At 40.5% G+C, this 22,894-nt stretch overlaps 1 protein-coding gene across 3 annotated transcripts in view; it reads right to left on the reverse strand.

Annotated features, from left to right (window-relative positions):
- Positions 1 to 22,894, reverse strand: part of CTNND2 (catenin delta 2) — an 830,908-nt gene that overhangs the window by 237,126 nt on the left and 570,888 nt on the right. For all 3 annotated transcript variants that reach the window (XM_045848256.1, XM_045848255.1, XM_045848257.1), the window contains one exon: positions 1,250 to 1,382. In XM_045848256.1, coding sequence (XP_045704212.1) covers positions 1,250 to 1,382 — 133 coding nt within the window. The remainder of the gene's footprint in view (positions 1 to 1,249; positions 1,383 to 22,894) is intronic.

Here is a 22,894-nt window from a genome sequence, read left to right on the forward strand (position 1 = left end):
AATTTATCTTAAATGGAGAATATTTTTCTTAATCTCAATTTACGTGCTGCTGGCATTTGGGGCTGGATAATTCCTTGTGGTGGGGCTGTCCTGTGCATTATAGGGTGTCTTACAGAAACCCTGTCCCTTACCCACTGGATGTTCAAGGCACCACACAACCTTCTCCAATTGTGACAATCAAAAAATGTCTCTAGATGTTGTCAAAAGTCCCTTGGGTCAAATCACACCTGATTAACAAACACTGATCTATATTTACTCCACAAGGAAGTATGACTTTCTTGATTAGAATGAGCATGGATCAAATCCTTTGAGTCTCAGTGGAAGAGACAGAAAAACTATGAAAAGCGACTAGTCTACATACATCCCAATGCAAGCAAGCAAAATCTATAGTGAATGGCAATTATACTTTCAAATCTCTTTCCACTCTCAAACTAATTTAGACTCATCCTCAGGACTGTTACATGCTATGGATGTAAGCAACTACATCCATAACTTATAAAGTCCATAACTTATAAAATATAACATAAAATATTTTTAATGATTACTCAGCTTCTTATGTGCAAATTCTTACCTCTTGTCTAAAAAGTCAGAGTGAGCTGTGCTGAGCACTGTGATTTTCCAGAAATACTGCATGCTATAATTTATGCACTTTAATGTATTTTTCCAAAACACAGAGCATATTAACAATTGTTTACACAATGGACACAGAAAATAGTTCCTGTAATGGAACACATATCTGAATTATACCCACTGAAGCGTCTGTGAATGGCTCAGAATTCTTGGTTATAATACAAAGCTGGTTTATTGCTTAAAATTCCCATCCTATCAGTGAGTCTTCCAGGCAGGACAGGCGATAACACAGATTGGGTGTAGTAATGTTGTTGTAAATTGAGGAGCCAACATTCGATGCTTTGTACTTCTTTAGAATTTAGAGGCAGAATCATCTCCAGAGATGGAATTGCAAAGAAAAGGAAAGCCACACCCAAGGTACAGCAGTTGAAAATCTTGTCTCTCTTAACACTACTAGCGCACTTAGCCTTGGTCCTCCACTCCCCAGTGTTCGAGCACTAAAACAGAGGAAGGTGTGAGAGGCCTGCCAGTTAATTAGGTGGAAAGTGCTGTGTTTCAGTCTTGCACTGAAGTTTTCAAACTTTACTTTTCCTATTTCTTTCCCCTGCCAACATTACTCTAAAAACCTCAGTGATGATGAATTTGACACTGGTCATTGGAAAAATCTAGGAGTGCTTACCTCGGCTTTAATTTTATTGTCTCCAAAGCAGAGGTGCTGTAAATAGGCTGCAGCATTGGACTGGACGGAAGGAAACTGATGTTGCAACATCTGGATCACTTCAGGCAGTTCCGGGTCTCTCCATCCAAATTCTCTGAACAAAAAGAAGGTGGGAGAACATGAGAGGGAAATCTTGCCACACTGCCGACACACAGTTACCTTTACATGGGATATTCCACAAATGATTGTCCTGCTTTTCTTACACATGAATCCATTTAAAAAGATTTCCACAAGTAAATGGTTTGTAAGTATGTAAGTGTGTGTGTATGAAAAAATAACTTAAAATGGTACCCGATTTTATTAATATATATATATATTTTCATTTGAACTTAAAAGGATAATTTATAAAATGTTATTTATTTTCTAATGCATTATTTCAATGGTCTGATTCGGGTACAGTGTTTACCTAAATAATCAGACACGAGAAAATATAACTGAGTGGATCCGATCCAAAATGTCGTAACAGCGGTTAATGGCATCATTCTTTTTATGGTTATCATTGTTATCATATCTGGGGATAAAAGTGTATCATTAAGAATTTATAGCCCTGGCTGGCATAGCTCAGTGGATTGAGCGCGGGCTGCAAACCAAAGTGTCGTAGGTTCGATTCCCAGCAAGGGTACATGCCTGGGTTGCAGGCCATAACCCCCAGCAACCACACACTGATGTTTCTCTCTCTCTCTCTATCTCCCTCCCTTCCCTCTCTAAAAATAAATAAATAAATAAAAATCTTAAAAAATAAAAAAAGAATTTATAAATAAAATTATTTAAGAGTTAAGATTATTCACACAATGTTAATAAATTTCATCCATCATATATTTCTCTCTGGTACCCTCTTTATATCTTAGATACTACAAGAAGCTGGTTGTTTATTTAAAGAAATATGCTCTAAGATATTTAAATCCATTCTATAATATCAGGTTGACTATACCATTACACAAGTAAATATTTTTTATGAAGTGAATCAGTTCAACCAGTTACAATATTGAGCTAAAAGGACCAACTGTTTGAATTCTATTCATGTAACAGGAAGTCAATTTTTAACAGAGAAATAAAAAAGCCACCTGAGATCCCACAGATAAAAGCCTGACCCCGTGAGCCACAGAGGCATACTATTTATCTGAAGGACAGGGAGGAAGAGAAGCGAGAAGGCTGTGCAACAACCACTCTGCTCCTGGAGAAACAACTCGAAAGCACACATCCTATGGACGCCAGGTCAGGGCTGTCATCTGAGAATAAGTCATGAAAAATGAGAGAGCGAAAGGAACAGACAAAGGTTAAAAGTTTCCTTGTAGATTCTAACCTGTTCTCTTTATCTTTCCTTTATCACAACTGGTAGAGGTCGTCAAGCAAACCTTGGAACACGGTGTTTCCCTTACAGTTATTGGAGACATGACGAAACAGAATTCCTTTTGAACTGGCTTAGTTTTTATTGGGAAGATAAAGCATTCAATTTAATATGCATTAAGTATTTGATAAATTTATCTAAAATTGTAAGCATACACACATTTTCTAAAGGATATATAGTAAGTAATGCATTTTCTACAAAATATAATTAAGTGATTGCTGATAATGGACAAACTATTGACTTTCTTGGCTATGTGATCACAGTAGAAAACAATTTTGGATTAAAACACAGGAAGCTCATTTTTCTTTTTAATTTAATTTCTTTCTGTTGCCTGACTCTCAGTTACCTCTACAACAGAGATAGCACAATCCCTTTTCTTTTAATAGCAGCATCTTAAAATTATATTCTTGGTACAAATTAAATAAAGAATCTATAGAATACCTGTAAATTAAAATTAGAAGTGCCATTTAAGCCACTGGATGGCTAGGATGAATTCAGATAAGCTTGTGCTATTGGAAAGTGATTAATAAAGAATTCATTTCAGCCCGTTTTATTAACCAGGTGGTAATTATTCTTTTAGGCTTATCTGGTACAGATCAAGAACATCTTTGGGACAAGGCTTCCAGGGGGACAGTCTTAGGGACCCCCAGCTTACATGTAGGAAAATGTGCTTCCCTGGATGCATATACACACAGCCCAAGCTCAGATAGAACAGATGGACACTCCAAAGAATCAAAGAAGGGGTCCAAGCTTCTCAGTCATAGATCAGAAGAAAGACCACAGACAGCATCTCCCTAAAACCTCTGGAATCCTAAATGGGAGTCTCCTCCATCCCCACAACCGCCCTCCCAGACAATTTCTCCCCTTTCATCCTGCCCACCACGCCAGTCACATCTCACCTCACCATTCTTTCTACCTAAGTCATCAAAATACGAAAACACACAAACAGAAATGTGCCACTTTGTTCTAAAAATCCTTCAGTGGTTCTTACTTTCCTTGAGATAAAGATACACACACACACACAATGATACCCCATGCTGCCAACCTGAGCAGTCTTATCAATGTGTCAAAGGGAAAACTCTATGACTTACACCCTTCATGAGCATGCCTCTGCACTTAGAACAGTATCCAACTCCTCACATCTGCTTAGGAAGCCCCACAGGCAGGACCCTTGCCTATTTCTAACACCATCGACTGCCAAACCTCATTGGGTCTCTTGCACCAACTCCCTTGACCTGCAGTTTCCTGTTCCCACCTCCAGTCGTGGGAACTTCTGCAGGGCATCATCCCTTGGGCTTTGAATGGTGCTGACTTGTCTTTATTAAGTCTCAGTTCAGATATCTCCTTGAGGATCTCCTTGTATGTTTTAGCCAAAGAAACCCCATCCGTCACATCATTTCTACCCTAGAGGTCCGTTTTATCCATGATACTTATGACTACCTGAAATTCTCTTCTATTTATTATTATTATTTATTGTTATCTGTCCCCTTCCCTCACTATGGGGACAAGGACACTCCCCATGGTATGAAGGAATGTTGCCTGCAGCCACAGTGTCCCAGGCCTCATTTGGTGCAGTGAAAACTGTGAGGGTGGGGTGCTGGGAGAGAGGGAAAGGGGCTAGAGAGATCAGAAAGTCAGATCAGACCAAACTCAACAGTCAGTCAGTGTTTCATATGACTTAGTTGTCTCTTAGCCTAGGCCAGCTTTCCAGGATGGGGTTGAAACAAATGGTGTGTCCACATAGTTTACTTCTGGCTTATTCTAATCGCCATTTCCCATGGACCTAGCCATGGCAACTGTCACCCACTAAGAGTATACACAGGTTTTCAAATGCTCTCCTCGATTTCACAGGGTAATGCTAAAGGAGTACCCACCCCTCAGCAAAAAGTTTGGGGGGATGATTATAATACCCGAGTCTCTTTTACTAGGATAGTTTTATTTCACTTAGATGAGATTCTATTTGGAATTTTTACTGCCCATGGAAATGGACTTCACAGGAGGAGCTGGAAGCCTAGAAGAAATAAAATAAGCTTCTCCTTTGGGCCAGAACTCAGCCTATGATACAGTTTCTTCAAATAAGGTCTTAATCCTTAAGGACAAGGAGTGGCTTATAGGACCAAATGTCCAGAAAAAGACAAATACCAGCCAGGAAACAGCACATGTGAAGGCACGAGGCTGTAGGAGGGTTGGTCTGAGAAAGGGGAGGTGTTCGGCATGGCTGGAGTGAGTCTGGGGAACAGGAGGCCAGCCTGTATTGCACCTCTGCCCCTCCTACCAGTCTCAAGGTGGCTTCTTCTTTATATTTTTAGTTATAGGACTTCAGTTCAGCCAGTCTTTGCCCGGTTACCTGGGTTGACTGGTATGTAATCTAGCTGGGAGTTAGATGCGGCCCCGGGGGTGTGTGAGTGCAGTGCTCTCCTGTCCCACTGACTTGACCAGAACTCTCACGATGGCTCCTTTTAACTCATTTTTTTCCATGAGCTAAAGAAGTGTCTCTCCTTACACTTATATTCCTTCAAATAGGTATAATGTCCAACTGAATACACCTCAGTAAAAGGTCATTTTAAAAAGGCTATTATATATCCTTTATAGCAGCCTCAGAATAACAATTACTAGTATAAATCTAGTTCTTAATAGTGTACTATGCATTTTTACATATAGGACTTTATGGCATTACCCCAAATGAAATCACATGGAATAAGCAGCATTATTCTCTTTTTTTGATTCATGGAAGGCAAGACCAGAAAACACTAAGGGACTATTCTATTTTTATAGGCTAGAAGGGAGAAAGCCAGCTGTTCAAGTTGTGAGCTTTTCCCCAATTACTCTGATGCCAAATCCTGTGCCCAATCTACTGTGGTAATCAAAGAGAGAAAGATTTATAACATGCTTGCTCAACAAGGTGATCCAATACAGAGTATGTTTAGACTGGGGTTTCTGTGTCCTGTTTCTAATGACATTTTGGGGAGGCTGCAAGGAGGAGGGCAAGTCTTAAGGAGTCACAGGGAGAGCTAGTGGAGTTCTGCAGGCCAAGCCAATGTAGACTTAAATTTGGCGGTGTGAGGAGAAGGCTCAACACAGGAAAGACAGCATCTTTTGGCCACTTGAGACAATACAACACAGGGACAATGGCAGCCAACTGTCCAGCCCTCGCCCCAAAGCCACACCACTCAGGTTCTCCCAGTTTGTCTCTGGAGCTCCCCAAGCCACTCCCTTTCCACCGGAGCCAAGGTGACTGCTGGTGAGCAGGAGTTTGTGTGCTAGTCCTTTAGGAAGGTGCCTCAGTTTCTAGCAGATTCCATGTTATCCAGACAAATCCCCACTGATTTTCACAGTCACATATTGTGTGGGCTCCTCTTCCTGGCACTGGTGATCAGAACTGGGGAGCCTGGAATGGGTCTGAGATTTCTTGTTCCTTAGTGGGGAATCTGTGCAGCTGAGAGGTCACTCTGGATTCTTAGCTGCCACACATGGGTGCAGCAGATGCAATATTTATATCTGACAAAAGAGACTTTAAAACAAAGGCTATAGTAGAAGACAAATAAGTATACTATGTAATAATAAAGGGAACAATCCAACTAGAGGATATAACCCTTGTAAACATTTATACACCCAACACAGGAGCACCTAAGTTTACAAAGCAAATCTTGGTGGATATAAAGGGAGAGACTGACAGTAATACGATCATAGCTGGGGATTTTAATACCCCATTGACAGCAATGGATAGATATTCCAGACAGAAAATCAACAAGGAAACAGCAGCCTTAAATGACACACTCACATGGATTCAATCAATATCATCAGAGAACTTTACCCCAAAGTAGCAGAATACACATTCTTTTCAAATGCACATGGGACAGTTTCTGGGATAGACTACATATTAGGACACAAAACAAGTCTCTGTAAGTTTAACAAGATTGAAATCATATCAAGCACCTTCTCTGACCATAATGCTATTCAACTATAAATCTATCACAAGAAAAGAAAAAAACACAAAACAAACAAATGAAGGCCAAACAACATGCTACCAAACAATGGATGGGTTAACACTGAGATCAAGGAAAATAATCAAAAAATATTTCGAGACAAATGAAAATGACACACAACAAACCAAAATTATGGGACACAGCAAAAGCAGTCTTAAGAGGGAATTCATAGCAAAACAGGTCTACCTAAAGAAACAAGAAAAATCTCAAGTAATCTAAGGTAACATCCAAAGGAACTAAAAAAAGAACAGCAAACAAAGCTCCAAGTGCAAAGTGAATAGAAGGAACAAAATAATAAAGATCAAAGTGAAAATAAATGAGAGTCTAAGAAAATACAATTGATCAATAAAACAAAGAGTTGGTTCTTTGAAAATATAAATAAGATTGATAAACCTTTAATCAGACTCATTAAGAAAAAAAAGAGAACCTAAGTAAATAAAATCAGAAATGAAAGAGAAGAAATGACAACTGACACCATAGAAATTCAAAGTATTATAAGAAAATACCATGGACAATTATGTGCCAACAAATTGGATAATCTGGAAGATGTGGATACATTTCTAGAAACATACAATCTTCCAAGCCTGAATTTAAAAAAAAACACAAACAAACAGAAAATTTGAGCAGACCAAGTTCAATCAATGAAATAAATTTGGTAATCAAAAAACTCTTGACAATTCCTAGACGGGATGACTTTACAAGTGAATTTTACCATTCAAAGGAGAGTGAACACCTATCCTCAAACTATTTCTAGAAATTCAAGAGGAGGGAAGATCCCCCAGCTCATTTTACAAGGCCAGCATTATCTTAATTCCAAAACCTGTATAAGACATTACAAAAAAAAAGTTATAGGCCAATATCCCTGATGAAAATAGATGCAAAAATCCTCAACAATATATTAGCAAACTATATTCAGCAATACATTAAAATGATCATACATCATGATCAAGTGGTATTTATTCCTGGAATGCAAGTTTGATTCAATATCCACAGACAAAATAACATGATATACCACATTACCAAAATAACAGATAAAATATCACATAATCAAATCAATAAATGCAGAAAAAGCACTTGACAAGATTCAGGATCAATTTATGAAAAAAACTCTCAGCAGAGTGGGAATAGAGGGAACATACCTCAGCATAACAAAGGCTATAAACGGCAAACCCACAGCTGATATCATACTCAACAGAGAAAAGCTAAAAGCACTTTCCTTAAGATCAGGAACAAGACAAGGTTGTCCACTTTCAAAACTTTTATTCAACATAGCACTAGATGTCCTAGCCACCCACAGCAATGACCAAAAAAAAAAAAAAAAGAGAGAGAGAGAAAGAAAGAAAAGACATCCAGATTGTCATTATTTATTTGCAGTTGACACGATACGGTATATAAAAACTAAAGAGTCTACCAAAAACCATTAGAACTGATAAATGAATTCAGTAGAGTAGCAGTATATATAATTAATATTTAGAAATAATTTTCACTTTATACACCAATAATGAACTATTAAGAAGATAAATTAAGAAAACAATCTCATTTATAAATGCATTAAAAAGAACCCTAAAAATAAATGTAACTAAGGAGATAAAAGACTTGTATTCAGAAAATTATAAGATGTTGAAGAAATTAAAGAAGGTAATAATAAATGGAAGTATAAACCATACTCAAGTATAGGGAGAATAAAAATTATTAAAATGTCTATATTACCCAAAGTACTCTACAGAGTCAATGTAACTCTTATCAAAATATGCATTGTATTTTCATAGAACTAAAACAAATAATCTAAAAATTTATATGGACCACAAAAGATCCCAAATGCCACCGCAATCTTGAGAAATAGGAACAAAGTTGGAGGTATCACATTAACTGATATCAAACTATATTACAAGGCTATAGTAATCAAAACAGCATGGCACTAGCATAAAAACAGACTCATAGCTCAATGGAACAGAACAGAGAGCCCAGAAATAAATCTGTATCTATAAAGGTGAATTAATATATAACAAAGGAGGCAAGAACATAAAATCAGGTAAAGACAGTCTATTCAATAAATGTTGTTGAAAATATTGGACAGATATATGCAAAAAATTATAACTAGACCATCTTCTCATATCATATATAATAATAAATTCAAAATAGATTAAAAACTTAAATATAAGACTTAAAACTGTAAAACTCCTAGAAGAAAACATGGGCAGTAAACTAAAAATATTTAAAAAATTATAAACTCAAAACCAAAAATAAACTCCTCCAGATTACAAAAAAAAAATCCAATTAAAAAATGGGCAGGGGACCTGAATAGATACTTCACCAAGGAGGACATACAGATGGGCAAAAGACATATGAAAAGATGCTCAATGTCACTAATCATCAGAGAAATGCAAATTAAAACCTCAATGAGATACCACCTCACACGTGTTAGAATGGCTACCATCAATAAATCAACAAACAGCAAGTGTTGGTGAGAATGTGTAGAAAAGGGAGCCCTTATGCACTGTTGGTGATATTGCAAATTGGTGTAGTCACTATGGAAACATATAAAGGTTCCTCAAAAATTTAAAAATGTCCATATCACCTAACCGTTTCTGTAGAAATCCAAAACCGTAATTTGAAAAGGCGTATGCACCCTTATATTCATTGCAGCATTATTTACAATAGCCAAGGTATGGAAAGAACCCAAGTGCCCATCAGTAGATGAGTGGAAAAGAAGATTTGGTATGTATACACAATGAAATATTACTCAACCATAAAAAAGAACACAATCTTACCATTTGCAACAGTATGGAAGGATCTAGAGGGTATCATGCGAAGTGAAATATCAGCCAGAGAAAGACAAATACCATGTGATTTCACTTATATGTCAAATCCAGGGGACAAAGTAAAGCAATGAACAAAATGGAAACAGAGTCATAGAGATAGAGAACAGACTGACAGTTGCCAGGGGCTGGGGGTCGGGGGACTGGGTGAAAAAGGTGAAGGGATTAGGAAGTACGAACTGGCAGTTACAAAACAGCCCTGGGACGTAAAGTGCAGCACAGGGATGCAGCCAATAATACTGTGATGACTACGTCTGGTGCCAGGGGAGCACTAGGCTTACTGGGAAGCCACTGCATAAATCATACAAGGTGTCTAACCACGATGCTGTGCACCTGATGCTAATATAAAATAATATTGAATGTCAACTCTCATTAAAAAAACAAACTAAACAAAAAAATAATATGTGCCATTAGGTAATGATTTTATTTCCCCGACCCCTCTTCAGAGGCCTAGTGCAGTGGTGGACAGCTTTCTCTGCATGCAGTCAGAGCTAGTTCACATCTTGCTCCACCAAGAACCCTCCTGCAGCCCTGGGCTCCCCCGTGTTGCCTTGGCTGCAGGCTCTCCACTGCTGGCATGCGAGGTCTTCTCAGAATGTCTGTTCATTAAGTTCATCTGGCAAATTGAGATAATAATTCCTACCTTGGAGTATTGTTGGGGTGATTAGAAATAATATAGTTGAACTATCTGGAACATACTGTGGGCCCTCAAGAAATGTCAAGTATTAAATGTAACTAGACGAAGAAGAGAAGAATAAGAAATAAGAGCCATCTAAGATCTCCTAAAGATGCCAAACTCGTAACTCTCATCCTTACTGGGCTTCACTTGAGAAATGTTAATGGAACTGGAGGATATGCAAATGTAACCTTTTCTCCATTAAAACTTGTCATACAGACCACCAATATTGTGACTAAATCCTCACTCTCCCAGGGACTATCTGGGTTGTTAAAACTACGATGTGCTCAGCACAGAGCAAAACAGCAAACAGTTTGAAATCTGTTACTGTGTGATGCTGGCACTGCCACAAAAGAGCTGATGCCCTGTCACAACATTGTATCACACTTTCTTCTGCCCTGAAAGGAGCCCAGGACACCCGGAGCCTTTGGGAATTCAAAATACAATTTTCTGCAAAGCTTCCTGTCAGAGAAACAGTGCTTGCTTCGCTGTGTCAGTCACCCCCATGGGGGGAAGGACGTTACTTGAACATATGAAAATCAATCATCTCTAAACTTTTGAACTCTAACAAACCATATGAAAGACAGCACTGGCTTTAATTTTTACACTCAGAGCCGTGAGGTGGTGTGTCTTGCCCTTGATTTGGTTTTGTTGGTAGGGCTGGGGGGGTACAGAGGTGGTGGTCATAGAAATAAATTAGAGGATTTTTTTTGTAATGACAAAATGGAGATATTTTAATTCTTGTTAACCAACATCCAATGATAAACATGTGCAAGCATTAATGTCTTAATCCTCATTTGTAGAGAGTTTGTAAGCAAAACAAAAAAAGCTGCCCTATATGGTTAATCCTGTTGAAAAACATGCTTTGCTTTTACATAAACAGTCAAACTAAAATTACGGCTGTCTAGAAAGCAAGCTCAATTGTTACAGTTTTTAGAAAGGAGCAGCTTTCTCCAAGCTTGACATCTTGAGGAGATGGAATTCCCAGAACTGCGCAGGAAGCATCGGTTCCCTCCAGCAGGACTTCTAGACCTGTCTCCTGATGCAGCTGCAGCCCTGCTCCCTGCCTGGAGACAGCTCAGCCCAAGGGGACGGGAACTGCTCTGGGACTCACAGCCCGCAGCTCCTTCCTCTTCTCACCTGAAGTCTGGACTATAAATTCTATCCTCCCTTTTCACAAAAGATTGTGGCAACTCCCACAGACCATCTATGATGATAGGACAAAACCGAAATTAGAAATCAAATACATGAAAGAAACATTTAAATATGAGCATGAGGTCATCTTATTTGCTTAATTTGTTTTGAATTTTTCTCTTTCCTTACTAGTGGCCCTGTTCTAGGAGATAAATTAATGTAGGAGAGAAGGGGCAGCTCCCGTTAAAGGAAGAGACAGAATGGCCACCACTTCGAGCACTAGGAAATCAGGAGGGAAGAATCTGGGACTTAATACTTGCTTCAATATCTGTGGCAGGTCTCTAATTAGGATGCTATAGTAAGCTGAATAATGGCCCTCAAAAGTATCCAGGGCCTAATTTCTGGACCCTTGTGAAGGTGAACTATATGGCAAAACAAAGTTTGCACAGAATAAGAAGGCAATATAACACCGAAGGTGGAGGAAGGGCCCCAGAGCCCAGGCATGCAAGGAATGAAGTTGGAAAAGATGAGAAAAAGGACTTTTCCCCCAGAACCTTTAGAGGTAGCACAGCCCTACTACCACCACAATTAGGGTCCAGTGAGCCCGACTTCGGATTGTAAGGGAACGAGTGTGTGTTGTTTCACATCATCAATTGTATGTTAATTTATTATAAGGAAACAAATGCAGAGGTTTATCTGGCCCCAGAATATGGCCCTTCTGAGCCTGGAAAAGACCACCCCACAGAGGGGAGGAGGTGGAGGGAGCTGAGCACGACATTCCAAGAAGCACCACCTCCAGTTCATGCCTCTAGGAGTCCTCTCTGTGATTATCAGGTAGATTTCTCTACTGATTTACTCTGACTTCCTCATGTTTGCCTAGAACTTCAACATCCCTAACCTTCAGATTATTTCGGGGAGGCCCACAAGCCTTTACTTTCAGGATTAGTCCCACAAGCTGCCTGGCTGCTTGCCTCCTTTTAGGATTCAGCCACGAAACACTCACTCCTCCAGCCAAGGCTCACTGAGGGGCCCCTAGGGATACAGTACTGAACAGAGCAAAGGTTCCTGTCCTCAGGGAATGTAGTTTCTAATGGCAACTGTCAATTTATTATTAAAAGAGCAAAGTCCATTATTTGAGACATGATAGTGTGTACTGGGGTTGAATTGTGCCCCCCACTGCCCCAGCCACCACCACCAAATTCACATCCACTTGAAACCTCAGAATGTTACCTGATTTGAAATAAGGTCTCTGCAGATGTAATTAAGGATCAGGATGAGATCTTACTATATGAGGGTGGTTCTAAAATCCAATGAGAGTGTCCCCATAAGAGACAGAAAAGGACACAGAGACACAGAAGGAAGAGGCAGACAGTGGAAGGCTACGGCTGCAGGCCAAGGGACGCTGAGCATTGCTGGCCACCACCAGGAAGAGGGAAGCAGGCCTGGGATGGTCCCTCCTTCAGAGCCCCTGGAAGCAATCAGCTAAGCTCATACCTGGATCTTGGTCTTCTGGTCCCCTGAATGAGATTTTGGTGACTTAATATGACAGAAATTTGTTGTTTTTTGTGGTCCTTTGTTACAGCAGCCACAAGAAACTATTACAAGTATGTTGAGAAAAACAAAGCAGGGTAGACCCAGGCAGGACTGAAGAGAGAGAGACGGAGGGATGGAGGGAGGAAAGGGGAGAAAGAGAGAGACAGAGAAAGGCTGTAAGGGTGTGTGTGAGTGTGGGGTTGTTACTGTAAACACAGCGACTGTGAAAAACCTCACTGAGAAGGTGGCCTCAGGACAGAGACCTACAGGTAGTGCCAGGTAGAAGGCATGTTTTGAGCAGCAGCTAGACCTCAAACAAGGCAGGGGTGTGCTTGGCATGTCGAATGAGGGGAGGAGACCAGTGGGTGAAGAATGGTGGTGGCCCAGCAGAGGGCACAGAGTAGCAAGGGAGTCTGAACGCATTCAAAAGCAGAGCAGTAGCATTCCCAGATGGGTTGCATATGATTGTGCTCAAAAGAGATGCTCATTGAATCCCTCTGATAGACACCCTTTACTTATCTCCCTACCCAATGTTCCACCTCAGGCCCAACCAGGGGCCACTGGGTGGGCTGGTCAGACTAGAACCCTATTTGGGGGATTAGCATTTATTACTTCAGAATAAGAAGGAACAATTTCAAATAGCAGTTTCCTGCTGAAGTAGAAACAGTAAAATAATGAGAAATTGGTTATTTCTGAATGATTATGGGTACTGGGTACTCTAAATGAATCTCAGCCAAGCAATGGACTTCTTTACTTCAATTTATTAGGAGTTGACAGGGAAAATAATGTAAAATGATTACCTGAAATGTATACTATTATTTATCATTTTTAATCACATGTAGTTTAAGTACCAGTGAATTTCTGCCTCTATCGAAGACCTGAAAGTTCTAAAAGGTTATTAGATTACAAAGAATATTAACAATTGTATTGTGATACCTGTTTGTTGTCAAGTCACTTTAAAACACTATTTATTTATTAATTAATGTAACTAGACTTTTTCAACAAAAATATACTCCACCATAAAAAATTAATTTCATACATATAAGAATTTAGTTGCCCTTGAAATTCTAACAGGCTCTGTTTGCTGAACAACACATTATTACCTATAAACTTTACCCTGTAAGCCACAATGAGTTTATGGAAAATGTCTATATTCTATGACTATGTGCCTATTTTAAAATTAACTTCCTATAGTGCTCCTTAGAAAAATCACCTGGACCTGTGAACCCTGAGTGAGAACAAGAGGGAAAGAATTTGGTGGCCAAGATCCAGGTTAGGGGTGCATAATTCAAGTCTGTTTAAGCAGCAGTGTTAACTCATTGATGTCAGAAGATCAAGATTTTGGCTCAAATTAGATTAATTTAAGAAAAAGGCACAAAGGCTCTGATTATCCTCAAAATTTGAGTGTGTGTGTGTGCGTGCGTGCACATAGACATTGTATACATAAAAGGGAACTTAATGCTACATAAAGAACTGGAAATATACTGTGTACAAATCACAGACTTTCTTATAAATTAACTAAGTGTATCACTTGATAGTCTCTGTGGAAAAAATAGTGTTTTTAACGATTCTGTTTCTGAAAACATTCTGAACTTCTGTGAGAAGCCACAATTACATAGTAGATACACTGTAAATACAGGAACACCATCTCTTAAGATTCCGGAACAGGCTTCCTGTTTCTGGAAGTGAGAACCAGTCCCACGCACCTGTCATGGTGTCTTTACAAGGTAGGCTCCAGGGCTGATTGATTGGTAAGCAGAGTCCAGTCTTGGTGATAGCAATCACTTAGTGACATCCATGGTTAATTTTAGTCCTACGATATATGTTTCAGATACATGATTTCATCTCTGTCATCTTGGTTCTCCAAAGAATCACAACACAATTAATTTCAGATAACAATGAACAGAGAAACTTCCTTAAAGAAAGTCTTAGTAAAATCTAATATAATATGGCTTAGAAAGGTGCTGTGGGAGAAGGTATTTAAAGATATTTTTAACATATGCATATCACACTGTAGAATGGGAAAGAACCCTACCCAGCCTTCCCCAGGTGTATTGTGCAGATTGACAAGTCAGGTCAGACCATCTAGTGACCTGACCAAGGTCACAAGTACGTCAGTGCATGGAACCGTGGTCAACTGTCTAAGGTTCGCAGCTTATTCAAAGTTACACTGAGCCAAGATGTCTCGTCATAGATCTGCTCTGCACGCTAGTTTCAAGCATTGGTTCTTGCCTTTGTTTGTCCTAGGCAATGATGTGGGAGCAGAATTATCTAATATAAAATGCAAGTTATCTAAGACGGAAGAGAACACTTAATCTTAGGGCTTTATGGATTAGTTTCTTAATGGACATAGGATCATATAGTAGGAGCGGGTGTATTCAGGAAGAGTATCTTTCAAAAAGCAAGTTGCTGGCCATGCCAACATCATCTAGGCAAGCCCACCAGGGTCCCATCTGTGGCTGAACAAAGCTGGACTTATGGCTCCTAATGAGAAACAGGGACCCACACTGTGGGACCGTGAGGTATTTCACTAAGATGATGTTAGAATAGACTAGAATTAGGGCTTTTGTTAGGTGCTTTGGGGCAGATTCCAGGGAGAAAGGCTTCATTCTAGATTGGCTGCTACCGGGAAGTAGGGGACATTGGGTGACTGAGCATCTAGAGATCCTTAGCTAGAAGGAGGGAAGGACAGGGCAAGGCTGACAGGGGGCCATCGTCACCAGTTCTGTGACTCAGACGACATTCGTGCTGTGCCCGTGCTCAGACATGATTATGGAGGGGTCTTGATGTTGCCTTGACCCATCCTCACAGAGTGTGATGCCTTGCGTGATGGTAACAGTTTATGGGTTGTTTATGTTCAGAAGAAGGACACCGAGACCTAGCTGTGGGTGCCTGGCCAGCTCCTGGCTGCCAGGGCTTCTCTCCTCTTCCTTGGACACAAGGCACGGAGCAGCCAGTGAGGAGGTCCAGGGGTCACGGAGAGAGGGCTGGTTCCTTCGTGACTGGCTGCCTCTGCCGAAGTGTCACACTGAGGATTAAACTGGTGTTCCTAAGCTTTGTCAACATGATAGGAAAACCAGAAGTAAAAACAAAAGGAAAGGAAAGGGAAGGAAAAGGAAGAAATCATTGCTGTCTCCAAGAAGTTACGGTCTAATTTTGCCTGTATCATGGACTAGTTATTTGGAAATCTTATGGACAGCAAGTCCGACACTGGAATGTGATACTGATTACTGACTCTGTTGATTATGTTCTTAGCCTTTTTTTTGTGGTTGTTGTTACCTGACATGTTAAGGATAGGAGGAAAGCTTTGGTTTTATTGCTTAGAAAAGGAAAACAAAGACAAAGACAAAACAAAATTAGAGACATGTAGTCAGGTCTATAGTTACTAGTGCCCGTGTCAAAAACATATCTGTCTGGGTCTCTTGCTTCACTTTCCCCTTAAAGGAAGTATAAAGAAGTTGTGAATATTTGGGACACGCTACTTGACATTCAATTAAAAGACCTACAGTGTCCGAGTGCTCATTCATAATCATTTCTTATTACTAGACATTTTTTAACAGATTCCACAGTAATTTTGCTATAAAACTATATTCATTTACTTCCATTTCTGGTATCTGAATGTTTCTAAATATAAAATGTAGAGGATATATTCATGGTTGGTTTTTAATAAAATAACCAACAGTGGACATCATTAGCAGTCCTTGCAGGTCATGAGTGAAAGGGGTATGGAGAGGCCTGCTGTCCATTGTCCTGGAAGATTCCCCATCTGTGCAACTGGATATTCCATTAGCAAGCTTCTTTTTGAAGTGCAGTTAACCAAAAAGAGGGTATTCATTTCAAGATAATAGTGTCCAATTACCTTTAATTTCTACCCATTGATAAAGTCTTAGACTAGGCTTTTATTACCTGTGTGCCACCTAATTCTCAGTAGAATATCTGTGATTAATTTGAAAATTAATTGAAAAGTTTGCAATGAGTTTAAAGTTATTTTGTGTTATTGCTGCCACAGATCTTTGTAATTTAAACTGAGATAGATGGGCAAACAGGGCAAATAAAATAGGTCTGCGTACAGGAAAACGAGCAAGTGCTGGATAAATATAGTTTTATTTATGCAAATAATAAAAGCATACATTATTTCTTTTATCTCTTGCATTATTAAGAATTATGGTTTCTTCATTAAGCATTTTTTATTCCCTAGAAAACCATTTTAAGTTCTATCTTCAGAGCAACACACTGAAGCCACAAGGAGAGGAATGATTAGGATTTTAAGAGGGCTAATTCAATAACTAATTATCGTGCAGATTTTCTTTGTCAGAAGCGACTGAACACAATGAATGGGCAGAACTTGACTTTGTGTGACTACGGAGTTTCCCAAACCGTACTGGCTCGGGGCCCTTTGTAAGACTTCCACGGTGCCCCAGGGCCGAAACCAAGGCCTGACAGTTCCATTTGTCAAGGGGTCAAGTCCAAACAACTTGGGAATTATCTACGTCCTAACAAGTTTGTGCCTTGGGGGGTGCTGCACAACTCCTCACACCTTGGAATTGGACTTTGCTCTCTTCCACCCCTCTCTTACTGATTTCCACATGGTCTTTGCTTTTTATGACAGAAAGCTCTTGCAAAGTGATGACATCATCGAGAGGAATGAGACACAACTGAATTCTGAAGCTGAGCTCATTGGAGCTCACACTTCTGTGGGTGTCTGACAGAAGCTGTGTTTCCCTTAATGGTTTAAACTACCCCGAGGGTCCCCTCTGAGTTTGATGGGTCACCCAGGGACATTTCGGGACACAATTTGGGAACAGTGGTACATGAAGGTCCAATAGCTGTGACCTCACCCTAAATCAAGAACTTAGCATAATGGACAATTATTGGGAAAAGCAGAGTTTGTATACAGAGAAAAAGGAAATTTATCTTGTAACATTGAAATTTAGAATTTCATTGAAATTTAGAATTTCAATAAAGTGACACAGTGCAATGAAACATAAATACTTGTCATTTGGGAAAATATTCTTCCTCGTGTGTAACAATTTTTTCTTTGGTGACTATTTGAAAATGTATTATTTATGATTTTTAAAAAGCTAAATCACAACACTCTTTAATGGTTTTTTAGATATTTGCTTAGAAAGATGCTTATGACAGACTTTGGGGGACATACCAACATTTAAAATCGCCTTCCTTTTTTTTTAACCTTAGCAAGAGCATGTATATAGTACAATGGAATGACATGGTGCTCACGACAAAAATACCATGTTAGTAGAGTGGAATTACACTTCTTATATTCAGCTTGCTCTTCACTGTCTTAGATTGCTGTTAATGTTTTCATTCTTGCACTTGACTTTGAGGGACCTCTTCATACGCATTTCCTGCCTTTCTCCAGGGTCTTTCTGGGCTCTGTGGACTTAGAGTGCAGAACAAGAAATGACATGAGGGCTGTGAGAACCACAAGAAAGCAAGCGAGATCAGTGATGTAGAAACTCTGTTCTCAGGGGAAGGTGACAAGCACTTGTTTCTGGATTTGACTGCACTGGACTGATCAGAAATTGTCATTTTCTTTCCAATGACTCTTTGAGGTAGGATCCATAATCATCTTTACTTTCTAGATGAGGAGACTGAGGTTCAGAGAGTTTAAGTGACTTGTTCAGAGTTGGTGGAAGGACAGCCCAAGAGTCACCATGGCTTCTACAAGTCCGTGTCCTGTGCTGGTGACACGAAGCAGAGCCCACCCCTTCCATGGCTGTGGTTCTCAGAGGTGGTTCAGAAATCTGGAATTCGCGTGGGCATGAAGGAAGGCTTTAATCATAGGTAGAACTGTTCGTATTCTGCATGATAAAATTGAGCACGCTCAAATTTCCTAGTGATTTTCAGGGAGTGTTTGACTTTTATTGCGTTGGCTAAAAAATTTATTTAGTTTTTTTCTGCATGATGGCTCTAGTAGTGCTTAGTTGTATTTAACTTCATTCAAAACAATTTTGTTAGATTGTATTGTGACAGCTATCATATCAGCATGTATTTTTTAAAAACTTACCAAAATTGGTGAATTTTTGTACAGCCATTTTAATGTTGAAGATGGAAGAAAATATGCAACATTTTCAGTGTACTATGCTGAAATAATAATACATAATAATAAATTTCAAGAAAGGTAAAAACACAATTGAAACACAAAAAAGGTTTGTATAGTGTATGAAGAAGGTGCTATGACTGACAGAAAGAGTCAAAAGTGGTTTGTGAAGTTTCTTGGTACTATTGACATCTTGGCCAAATAATTCTTTGCTTTGTGACTGTCTTATGCATTGGAAGATGTTCAGCAGCACCCCTGGCCTCTCCCCACTAGAAGCCAATAGCAGGAGGTAGCCGACATCCTCAAAATATCCAGATCACTAAAGTAGTTGGTGAAAATGAAAAATGTGTCTTTTATTTTACAGAAATAAATGGACTTTTTGGCCAACCCAATATTTCAGTTAGTATCAGAGGCGCAGACTGTGCTCAGAAGCAAGATCTCATGGACAGCTTTTTTCCACTAAGTTATACAGAAAATTCATGTTTCCCCAGGTTATGAGAGTGTTCGGATTTGTTCTCTGTCAGCAGATGTAAAAATAAGCAAGCAGAAGATTTGGTCAAGAATGTTTGTTTTTATAACTTCAAGTAGAAGTATGTAAGATCTATGAAATACTTCTCTGAGTTAGGAGAAGCAAATATCATTCTCCAGAAGTGAAAATATTGATGGCAGATTAAAGGATGAAGCCTATTTTGACAATCTAGACATAAAGTGCGGAAGGCACACCTTACAGTGAAAACACTGAGAATGCAGCTGAGTCTTTTCATTATCAGAGTAGCGCCAAGTGGTTTGGGCTGTTGTTATTTAGATTCGTGTTCTGGATGATGCCAGAGCTAACAGTTTAAGGGCAAGTTTTAAATAACTTCCCTTTTTTCCACTATTATGTACGTGTGTGTCATTTATGAGTTTTTCTAAATAGGCCTTGACCTATTTACGTTCTAAGTCTCAGCAACATTTGAGACTTGAAATGCACTGCCTACTGTGTGATCTAATACCTATTGGAGGTTAAACAGAAAAGCAGAAGGAGGCTTGAATGCACTGGGGGTGGGGACAAAACTAGGCTCCCTTTATGGAAGACCTGGGCCGACCCACTGCGCACGGACCCCCAGGTCTTGGCTGTTCTCTGCGGCAGCAGGGCCTCCAGCTCATTCCCAACGCTGCTCTCACAGAGAAGGCTTTGTTTGGAAGTACTTGCTGGTTTGCCACACAACCCAACCAGAACTTGAAGCAGGTAAGTGTGTGACCAAGGGAGAAAAAAAAACATCTTTGGATCCTAGCATATTTCATCTTTGTTTAAGCAGCCAGGGAGTTATCAATTCAAACCTCTTAGAACTGAAACCACCACAGTATTATAACTTTAGTAAAAATTCAGTCTTGCCTCATTTTCTCTGAAATGCAAAATCCATAAAGTTGCCAGGAACATGAAGGTTCCCCAGCCAGCAAGATGCTGAGGAAGAGTGGACAGTCATCGTTATCTTGGAAAAACATAAATATTTCCAAGAGATTATTTGTTGATTACCTATTAGGGAAGAAAGTATTACTGCCACCAAGAGTGGTTTTTAAGCTCCTCTCTCCCTCCAAACATGCAGCATGCAGTCAGACGCAAGGACTGTGAATTCTGTTTCCATCCCAGTCCCATCACTGGAACCATGGCTCACGGCCTCTTTCTCTCGTGCTTTGCAAACTGTGACATTTTCTAACAGGCACCCTCACCCCAGGCTGGAGCCCCCATTTGTCCCGCACACCACCACCTCTGCAATGTTGCTGACGGCAAACCAGAACATCTTACTGACCTTCAAGAAACTCTCCACTGTGCTCTGTCACTTGGCCCCAGAAAGGCCCCCGTGGCTGGCCCTGCCTCCTCCCCAGCTGTACTTTTGTAGTTCCCCACAGGGCCTAACAGTGTCCTGTCCTCCACCACCAACTGGGCCCGTTTCCCATCTGTGGGCCAAATGCTGGTCTGCTCCAGCTTCCAGCACCTGTGAAAGCCCCTTCCTGATGACAAAGAAGTTGAAACTATCCACAGGTGACACTGGTATGTTAACAGAGACACTTAAAACACTGTCTTATTATTTGTGACTTAGAGGGTCACAACAGTCTGGAGAAAATACTGTCTCGTTCTTGACACCATGGCAATTTCCCCGGCCTGTCTTGTGGCAAACACACACACTTTGCAGCACTTGTCACACTGGAAGTTTACACTTATCTGTATAATTGGTTAATGGCAGTTTTCTCGACTAGAGAAGTAAACTCCAGCAACCAGGGACTGAGCTATTTTTAACTCATTCTAATGCTCCTGGGCCTATAGCAGGCACTCAGCAAACAAATGAAATGCTCCAAGATTAAAACATCTCCAACATAAAAACACTGACAATGACAAGAAGCGTACACATGCAAATATCATGTAAGTGGTAACGTAATAGTTACTTGCTCCCTTATCACCCCTCCCTGATGCACTCGTTCATTTGCTGAGTATTTACTGTGTATTAGTGAGGCAGAGTGAACAATCTGAGGCAATGTGCAATCACTGGCCCCCCGGAGCTTCCGCTGGGGGGCTCAGGGTGGGCTCAGGTGGGAGAAGGCCCAGGAGCAAGTCAAGGTCTGTTAGCCTTGGCATTACAGACACTTTGGGTCAGATAATTCTTGGTTAGGGAAAGTGGGGGACTTTACCACATTGCAAGATATTTAGCAACATCCCTGGTCTCCACCAACAAAATGCCAAAAGCATCCCTCTTCAGTTGTAATGACCAAAAATGTCTCCAGATATTGCCAGATACCTCTCTGAGAGTGGAGGAGGGAAAGACCACTCCCTGTTGAGAGCCACTGGTGTAAGGAAGATCTCTGATGTCATCAGCAAAAGGTTGTAGGCAACTATTCAGCTCTAGTCACATTACCTGGGCCTCCACCTACTCCTTTCCTGCTGAGAATGTGGCTAAAAGGTAGGGTAGGTTCCCTTTATTGCATTTCAGTGGGTTCTCATCTAGAATCGTGAACAGGAAGGAAAATGTGGAGAAGGTGCAGTGTCGCCTCTTGTTCCCTTCGGTTTACTCACCTAAGTGGATGAGTAGCCAACAGCCTGGCATGAGGCATAAGGACACACCTGTGACCAGGTGGCAGGTGGAATGGCTATATTCCAATTCATCAGCTACCCTAGTGGCAGCTTGATTGATGGCTTGCAGGCCTGCTACGGCACACCATGTCATCTTTGTGCAAAAAAACAAACAAACTGTTGGGGAATAAACAGCTATTTCATGCCGGTTCCTTATAGTTAGCTTGGCAGTTTGTGGACATATTTGCAAGGAAAGGTGTCTGGGGGTCCCTATAACTAAGTAACTCTCCTCATGCATTTTCACACCACCGTCAGACCCTGCCAGACCCGCTTCCATCAAGGACCGGGGCTGGGTTTGCGTGTTCAGTTGTGACAATCCTGTTGTGCATAATGCTCTGCAGCTGATCCGGCGATTCAGTCTAACTTAGATTTTGCTGAGAGTCAGATGCTCTCAGAGCTGCTTCGGTGAGTATGGTGACAGCAGGCAGCCGGCCTCTACCTCAGGCTTAATGGATTTCCTCTAATAAACCCCAGACATCACAGCAGCACAAAATCCTTCCCATCAGGGAACTGGGCAAAGGCTGCATTGTAACAAGGTCCACAGGTGAGGACAGTGGCAGACACGCAGTCCAGACGCTGGAAAGCTGGCACACGGAGGCATTTGGAGGGGCTGGCTCGGCCCCAGCTTTCCTTACCCTCCGCTCCCTTGAAACCTTGTGGCTTCCATCTGCTCACCCCAAAACCCTTAATGCATTATTAACTTGTCAACTGTGCAAAACAAGTGTGTGCTCAGGTACCAATTAGGCAGGAATTATTGGTTGAGGAATTATTCAAGGTCACACACAAAATCACACAAACGCCGAAAAAGACTTCATGTTGCAATTCCTCAACCTGAGCTCGGCAAGTTTCCCTTTTGTCTACTCTTCTCGCTTTTGCACCAAAAAGGTTTTTGTTGTTGTTGCTGTTGTTTGTTTTTATCGTAGAAATTACAGGAAACACTAAG

The sequence above is a fragment of the Phyllostomus hastatus genome, unplaced genomic scaffold (assembly GCF_019186645.2).
Source record: "Phyllostomus hastatus isolate PE091 unplaced genomic scaffold, TTU_PhHast_1.1 phas_contig_58, whole genome shotgun sequence".
Classification (NCBI taxonomy): Eukaryota; Metazoa; Chordata; class Mammalia; order Chiroptera; family Phyllostomidae; genus Phyllostomus; species Phyllostomus hastatus.